The 8501-nt window shown below is 42.9% G+C and overlaps 1 protein-coding gene across 9 annotated transcripts in view; it reads left to right on the forward strand.

Moving 5' to 3' along the window:
* Positions 1-7930, forward strand: part of LOC116085015 (double homeobox protein B-like) — an 11791-nt gene extending 3861 nt beyond the window's left edge. For 5 of the 9 annotated variants that reach the window (XM_031362399.1, XM_031362402.1, XM_031362404.1 and 2 more), the window contains 5 exons: positions 366-423; positions 1030-1184; positions 3892-3985; positions 4584-4729; positions 5913-7930. In XM_031362399.1, the coding sequence (XP_031218259.1) occupies positions 402-423; positions 1030-1184; positions 3892-3985; positions 4584-4729; positions 5913-6560 (1065 nt within the window). In that variant the 5' untranslated portion in view covers positions 366-401 and the 3' untranslated portion in view covers positions 6561-7930. Of the gene's footprint in view, positions 1-188; positions 424-1029; positions 1185-3891; positions 3986-4583; positions 4730-5912 lie in introns of all 9 variants that reach the window. The other 4 variants (XM_031362397.1, XM_031362401.1, XM_031362398.1 and 1 more) reach the window with 3 other exon arrangements.
* Positions 7931-8501: the final 571 nt, after the last annotated feature.

Below are 8501 nucleotides of genomic sequence, written 5' to 3' on the forward strand. Positions count from 1 at the left end.
GAGAGAGAGAGAGAGAGAGAAAGCTGTCCTTTAAAGGCACACAGCCAGCAACCCATCTGCTCCACCTGACTCCCAGCATTCACAGTTCATCATCTGTCAAGAGTCTTTTAAACTTCAGTCCATCAAAGGGTTAAACCAGTGATTAGCTCAACTCTCTTATGATCTAATCTTCTCTGGAAACACCCCAGACACACCCAGAGGCGGGGTTCACTAATCTCCCAGGAACCTCTTAATCCAATCAAGTTGACTATCAAGATTTGCCACAGTGCTGTTGCATACCTAATGAAGGGATTAAACAGCCAACAGGTATTACGAAATGGGAGGGCCACTCTGGGCCTTCCTACATCCTGTGTCTCTGTGAACAGCTCTCTTGGGCCTCTTGGGATCCAGGTGGCTGCAGCATGGATCTAAGCTGCACTACTGGTAAGTCTCCCTCCCTGCTGGTTCCTGTGACAATGCCAAGGGCCTCCCTCCTTTGTTTCCTCAAACCTCAAAACTTATACGTCAGTCACACATGATTAGTATATTGTCTGAGAGCTGGTTTTTAGTGACAGTTTGGGTGGGTAGATGGACAAGTATTTTGAATTCTTGTAACTTACAGTTTATAATGACAGCTAGGGCTTTTAAAAAAGGAGACTTCTACTTAGAGTATTAAAAGTGGATACTTTGGATGAAAAGAGAATGAAACAACTAATGTTTAATTTTATGAAAACATTTTATTCCAACATTCAACTTTTTATATAAAATATGTGCTTGTTTCATTAATTTGCATGTTTCTTGTTTCCATTACTCTCTGTATGTACTATTGTGGAAGTCCTGTCATTTCTTGTGTTTAGTCCTATGTGATTGTCATCCTTTCTATAACGCATGTTTATGCTTGTGCATGTCCTTATTGTCATGACTTAAGACTATAAGTGAAAATACATTGTCATCATTGTATGTCTGGGCTTTCTGCATGGAGCAGAAAAAGCACGAGTTCATGCCAGGAAGATATCCTTCACACTTCTCTATCTGTCTTCTCTTTGCTAGGCCTGCTGGAAAAAGAAGCCCGGAGAAGGAGAATTATTCTAAACCAGAGTCAAAAGGACACTCTTCGAGTGTGGTTTGAAAAGAATCCCAATCCCGATCTAGCTACCAGGGGACATCTGGCTAAGGAACTCGGCATCTCTGAGTCTCAAATTATGGTAGGTATTAGGCTTCTTTCTCTCTCTGAGTCAAGTTAAAGAGAAAGCTAGGCTAAGTTCTTCTGGGCAGTTCTCGTAGGTGGGCTATATTTTGCTAAGTTTATTCCATGTGCAATGAAAAGGTAAAACAAGCTGTGCTTATGTCTTATGGAAGGAAATATGGGTGGTGAGCCTGCACAGAGGCAAAGGGATAGCCAGCACATGGTTTCCCCATAGGAGATAAGAAAGTCATTTTCTTGAGAGTTACAGAACTTAAGAAATTATGTCATTAGCAGAGTAATGTAGAGCCTTTCATTGTTAGCACCTAAAGAATAAAGTTGCCATACACCTGTGAGAAAATAGGGACGTCAAAATCTTAGGAAAACTGCTGGCTTGTCAGCCAGTCCTTTTTTCTCCTTTATTTATTAATACGTTTTAACTTATTCTGTGACAATTTGATACATCCTCTCTCAATTCCTTCCTCTTCTTTTTCGTTTTTGTTTGTTTGTTTGTTTTTTTCGAGACAAGGTTTCTCTGTGTAGCCTTGGCTGTTCTGGAACTCACTCTATAGACCAAGCTGGCCTCAAATTTAGAAATCCGCCTGCCTCGCCTGCCTCTGCCTCCCAAGTGCTGGGATTAAAGGCGTGTGCCACCACCGCCCAGCGAACTGCACATTTTTCTTCCAGTCCCTCTGGACATCTTTTTTTCATTTTTCTTTCTTACTTTCATCTTTTGTTTTTTTCCTCTGTGTAGCCCTGGCTATCCTGGAACTCTCTCTGCTTACTCAGAGGTCCTCCTGCCTCTGCCTCCTGAGTGCCAGGATTAAAGGTGTATATCAACAACTGCCCGGTTTGTTTCTGAGACGGGATCTCACAGTGTAGTTTAAGGTGGTCACAGCCTGGAGCTAAGAGATCCACCTGCCTCTGTCTCTGAAGTTCTGGGATCACCGGTGTATACCGTAGCTCTCTCTGTCTTCCTCTTTTCTTCTTTCTTCTTTTCTTCAACCCTCTTCTCTTCCCTTCCCCCTCTTTGTCCTTCTTTATAACCTGACAAGTTTGATTAGAGCTATTTGCCTGTGTACAGGGGTGGGGTTATTTACTGGATCATGGGTCACTTTGGTTTGGTTTTTGGACTGTCCTGGTATTTAAATGCTCAGGATTGCAGATTTGATAATCAAAGATGAACTAGAGGAATGAAATATACAGTTATATCACAAGGATTGGTATTTAAACCAGTGAAGATAAGCCTTTAAACCTTTAGAGGTGAGAAAATGAACTCTAGTTTTTACATTTGGTGCACAGTGATTTGCTATAATGTCTTTAGTCTTCTGAAATCCTAGGGAGAAGACAATTTTCAGATGTCCTGATAAACTGTCCAGGTATAATGCTAATGAAATTGTTCTTCGTGGGCACACCTGGTGACTGGATGCCCAAGAGACTTGAACTAATAAAATTGTTCCATGTAGGCACACCTGGTGACTGGGTACCCAGGAGACTTGAACTGGTGGAAAAGTTCAGAATCATGTAGGATGTTGGTGGCAGTTAGAAGCTTCCAGCTGTTCATAAGGCTATAATTTGAAGACTTATTTTGAATATCAAATCTGGAAAACATGAAAAGCCTTTGAGAACAAAGCTTGGACTTGGTGATTTAAGATTGCAAGGCCTACGCCTAACAACTTGGCTGATAATGACTGCCTTTAAGGTTGTGAGTGCTAGAATGAATTATCAGGTGTCCAAAGAAAATACTCAGAAATAACTAGAAGCAAAATAAAACAAACAAACAAAAACCCCACATAGCAAATAATTTTTTTTTCGAGTCAGGGTTTCTCTGTGTAGCCCTGGCTATCCTGGAACTCACTCTGTAGATCAGGCTGGCCTCAAATTCAGACATCCACCTGCCTCTGCCTTCCAAGTGCTAGGATTAAAGGCATGCGCCACCACGGCCTGGCAAATAATTTTAATTATAGTAGTGAATATAGTTTTTAAAACTTATCTTGAGCGAGCGGGGCCGAATCAAGAAGGGGAAAAAAACCAACCAACCAAAAATAAATAAATAAAAACAAAACAAAAACAAAAACCAAAAGGCCTTATCTTTATTATTTTTAAGTGTGTGTGTATGTTTTCATGTGTTCATGTGAGTACAGGTGTGGAAAGAGGCCAGAGGTATCAGGTCCCCTGGAGCTGGAGTTATAGATAGTTGTGAGCTACCTGATATAGGTGCTGGGAAATGAACTCACGTCCTCTGGAAGAGCATTATGTGTTTGCACTTCTAACTGTTGAGCCATCACTCCGGCCTGTGATAAGTCTTAAAACTAGGTGTTCACATTTGTGGGACTCTTCTTATATCTGGCTTCCCCTGGAGTGAAATAATATAAGCTATAGGCAGAAATTAGTGCTAGCTGAACTATTTTTCTGTTGTCAGTTCTGCCTTCCTGTTTAGGAAATGATTTTCAAAGATTAAGTCCGTGTGTATTGTACATTGTGAAAAGGATATTTGCTAAGAAGAGGGGCCTAGAAATGAGCAGTGGATACTTTACCTGCTTAACAAGTATTGTGTGTGTATGTGTATGTGTCAGGGGGTTGGGGGAGCAATAAAAACAACAGACTGCTATCTTCTCTTCTGGACATGGTCTCAAGGGCAGATGCCCAGTCAGTTTGTTTGGCTGATCTAAACTGAGCTGCTTCTACTTCCTGTGTAATCCCTCTCCTTATTTTCTCTCTCCACATAGACTTGGTTTCAAAAGCACAGAAAAATACGGAAGCAAGTCGAGTATGCATGTTGCTCTGAAGAAAGCCAAGAGCAGGGACAAGATAGAACTCAAGGTGAAATCCCTAAGTTCAAACCTAACTTCTCCATAGATTTCTTTGGGAGGGTAAGCAACTGTGTGTTGTGGAGAAATACTCTGTAGTAGAAGCTCAGACTAGGGATCAACTGTAACCTACTCTGGGCTTCCAAGGGCAGAGATGCAAACATTATCTCACTGGGTGTGGTAGCTATAATCCCTGCTTTGGGAACTGGAAACTAGATGATCAAGACACAGGTCACTGGGCAAGTGGATTTCTGAGTTCAAGGCCAACCTGGTCTACAAAGTGAGCTCCAGGACAGCCCAGACTATACAGAGAAACCCTATCTCGAAAAACCAAAAAAAAAAAAAAAAAACAGAGATTAAGGTCCTCTCTGGCTAGATAGAGAGTTTGTGTCTAGTCTACAGGAATGACAGGAATGGTCTCTTAGCAAGAAAAGCTTCCCCTCTTTTATTTCCATTGTTGTTTATTAAGGCTGTGCCCTGTCCCCTCTGGGGTTTCATCAAGCCATTAAGCCATTGTTTTTATGAACAATGTTCATTCAAAATGTTTTTTTTTTCAAGTTTGAATGTAAAAACTGACTTGCAAACCCTGCTATGTGCTTATGTTGAATTAGTTAAAGAAGCTAGAAGGAGCAGAACACATTTCACAAAGTTCCAGACTGATGTTCTAATTGAAGCTTTTGAGAAGAATCGATTCCCTGGGATCGTTACCAGGGAAAAGCTGGCTCAGCAAACAGGCATCCCAGAATCCAGAATTCATGTATGTTGTGCGTGCTCTCTGTCTCTGGCGGCCCGTGTGTCCTTCCTGTAAGCTGCTTTTCTCCTGAGCTGTTGCTGGACAAAGGCAGGCTATTTGTGCTTGTCCCCCTGCTCTAGACATGGGATATAGATACTTGGTGTTGCCAGGGACAGTCTGGAGAAGCAGTCACATCAGACCTGCAGAATCATAGGAAATAGCAAGAGCAGTTAGGTGAAAGTGTGTAAGCCACTCTAGAGGGTGAGGGTGTTGTTCTGTGTGTTAGGATGTTAGTTAGCATCCCGACGCCTCTAGGCATGGGATGTCTTCTTACCTAGCCCTCAGCTCACCTCTGACTGTAGTCTAAGAGACCTAGAACACAGCCTGCACAGTTTGAGAATCCCTGTTCGTTCTGTGTGTATTATGGAGATGGATAAGCATTCTTCTGAAACATCCTTAGATAACTCTTATCTTTGGATCAGTCATTGTACTTCCATGCCCTCTGGGAGATCCAGGTTCTTAGGAGCCTCTTGGTAAGCAGAAATGCACCCTGCCTTTGCGAACTTGATTCCTCCATCAGTGCTGGGTATCAGATGGGCAAAGTCTAACTCTTCTACCTTTTCAACCATGGCATTATTTTACCCATGACTGTGTGCCATGGCTTACTTAATCTTGATTGTCAACTTAGTTAGACTGAGAAACACAGAAGATTAGTCAAGCTCATCTCAGGTGTGTCAGCGAGTTGAGGTGTTCCCAGAGCTCCTTAGATCAGAAGAGCTTGAGCTAATCATTGATAAGAACCTGTTCAAAATCCAAATGGGTTATTGGGAGGTGGTAGAGATGTGGAATGTGGGCTCTAATGGGAGGAAATGAAGTTCCAAGAACCTGCATTTGAAGGTTTAGCCTGAGTCCCCTTATTTTTGCTTCTGATTTGCAAATATAAGAGACAGATGAAATCACTTCAAGGCTGGGTGGTGGTGGCACGCGCCTTTAATCCCAGCACTTGGGAGGCAGAGGCAGGTGGATTTCTGAGTTCAAGGCCAGCCTGGTCTACAGAGTGAGTTCCAGGACAGCCAGGGCTATGCAGAGAAGCCCTGTTTCAAAAAAAGAAAAAAAAAAAAAAAAAAAAAAAAGAAAGAAAAAGAAAAAAAAAGAAAAAGAAATCACTTCTGCTGTTCAGGACTTTCTTTGTGTGTGTGTGTTTTAGATATGGTTTCAGAACCGGAGAGCACGGCACCCAGACCCAAGACAGAACGCTCAGGCAACTCCTCATCCGCCCCAGAGCAGCCAGAGCCCTGCCCAGAAGCCTGCTGGTCAACTTGCTCCTCCCCAAACTCTCCCCAGCAGCTGTTCAGTTATACTGCCTCTTTCTCCACCCCACACGCCAAATGGTCCTTTGGATCTCTCTAAGGGCTGTCAGAAGCAGTTACCAGGGACCACACTACCACAGCCCTCCCAGGTTGTGCAGCGGAGGGGTGATGATCAAAATCCCCCGCTGTTTATTGGTCACTTATCACCAGCAAAAACTCCAGGTGAGGAGAGCTTCCATACCCAGCCTCCTTTACGGCTCCTAATCCAAAACAGAGGGCGTAATCCCAGTGAGAACAGCGGTTTGACTGAACCACCCTTAGAAAATTCTACTGAGGTTGCAGATGTCAATCAACACTACCGGAAACGGGACCAAAATGATTCTACCTTTCTCCAACACTGGGACGAATGGTTCCAATCCATGCTTGCTGAATGGATGCCTGACAAAGAGTACTGGTCTGAGAAAGCTGAGTTGCATCCGTGGCACGTGCAGCTACAGCAGCTTGCCAGTGTGACTCATCAAGCAGACCAAATTCCACAGCAGTAGATTTAAGCCTCAAGCCTTTTCTGTTAATTCCTCTTGAACACAGATTTTCAGGAAAGGAATCCTTTCTTTCAGCATCTAGGTCCCCACATGGATCCCGTGCATGGCTCTGAGAGCTTCTCAATAGAGTTTCAGGTTTTTCACTCGGAGAGAAGTACATCAGTGATGCAGATTCAGGAGAACCAGTCCTTGGGCGTGAAATCAGTGGGTATATTGAAGAATAGATATGCAGAATTGCGGAACAAGTTCAAGTTAATAGGTGCATAAACCACATGGACACATAAAGAATAAAAATTATTTTTATTCTTAATTTATTCTTGAGATCTGACCTCACTGTTATTCTCGCTGGTCTTGAGCTCCTGAGCTTAAGTCAATCTCCCGCCACAGCCTCCTAAATAGTCGGCACAACAAATATATCCCTCCGTATCCATCTTGGTTTTAATTTTAATTCTGTTTTGGTTTTTTTCGTTTTGTTTGTTTGTTTGTTTTAATTTCACATTTTCATTTACCATCTGTTATGTTTCAAATCTGAAGTGTCTCTCACAGGTCCATGTTTTGAAATCTTGCCTCTCAGCCGATGGTGCTGTTTGACTCTGTGGAGGTTTTAGGTGGCTCCTGACAGGCAGATGTAGGTCAGGGTGGTACCTTGAAAGTTATACCTACTATGTGAACAGCATGCACTGCAGGTTCCCAACGTGTAGACAGACTCATGTCACCATGCCTCTCTGTGACAGTGGACTAAAACATTCTGAAAAGAATCCAAATAAACACTCGGCTGTCAAGTTGCTTCTGGTAGATGTTTTGGTCACAGCGAGTTAAAAGTAGCTAATACTTACTGGTTACCAGTCACTCAGTGCTAACTAGATGCTTATTCCTAACTGGTACGAAACTTCAGTCACTTGAGTCACTTGAACAACCATAACAATGCCACAGATGGAATGTCTCCAACTTGCAGAAAATGTATATCTTCAGAGCTGTAGAGCCCCAGTCGGCAGGTGCCTACAGTTCTTGGGGATCTTTACTGCTTGGGGATTTCTGAGTTCTCAGTCTCATGTAACTTTTGCTTTGTGCACTCTTTTTTTTTTAATATTTATTTATTTTATGTATGTGAGTATATTGTCACAGTCTTCGTCTCTTCTCGGCTTTTAAAGGCCCTACACATATGAGCTCTCTTAACATTGGTTACATATTTAAAGATCTTATCTGTAGGTGCAGCCCCTTTGCTGTTGAGACTTCAGCACCTGCTTGGCCCCTACTGAATGCTACTGAACACTGTAACCTCCAATTTTCTCTTTCCTTACCCTCTGCTAACCACAATTCTATTATGTGTATATAGTGTGGGGGGCGAAAGAGGGAGGCCAGAGGTCAAAGTCCAGTGCCTTCCTTTACCTCCAAATAAAGAAATTGTTCTCTATTTTCAAAAGACATTTATTTTTTATGTATATAAGTATGTATGTATGTATGTATGTATATGTATATGTGTCTGGGTGGCAGTGGTTATGGTCCCATGAGGGCAGGTAACTCTGGAGGCCTGGGGTTTTAGCTGCTCTGAATCTAGAATTGTGAGCAACCTGACAGGGATGTTGGAACCAAACTCAAGTTCTCTGGAAGAAGAGTATTTGCTCTTAACCACTGAGCCATCTCCCCAGCCCATCCACCTTATTTTGTGAGACAGGGTCTCTTGCTGAACCTGGAGCTTACTGGTTGAGAACTGTCTGGTCAGGTAGCTCCAGGAGTCTTCCTGACTCTGGTCTCCAGTACTAGAATTACAGCTACTTTGCCACGTGGCTTTTTAATGTAGGTTCTGGAGACCCAAAGTCGGGTCCTCATGCTTGCATAGCAAGCACTTAACAGAGGGCCAACTCCTCAGCCCCTCTGCTTGTGAAAGACCCCTGGGGGAGACCCCCACTCAAATCTCGGGAGGATGTACACCCAAGGAATCAC

Source organism: Mastomys coucha, unplaced genomic scaffold (assembly GCF_008632895.1).
Source record: "Mastomys coucha isolate ucsf_1 unplaced genomic scaffold, UCSF_Mcou_1 pScaffold9, whole genome shotgun sequence".
Taxonomy (NCBI): domain Eukaryota; kingdom Metazoa; phylum Chordata; class Mammalia; order Rodentia; family Muridae; genus Mastomys; species Mastomys coucha.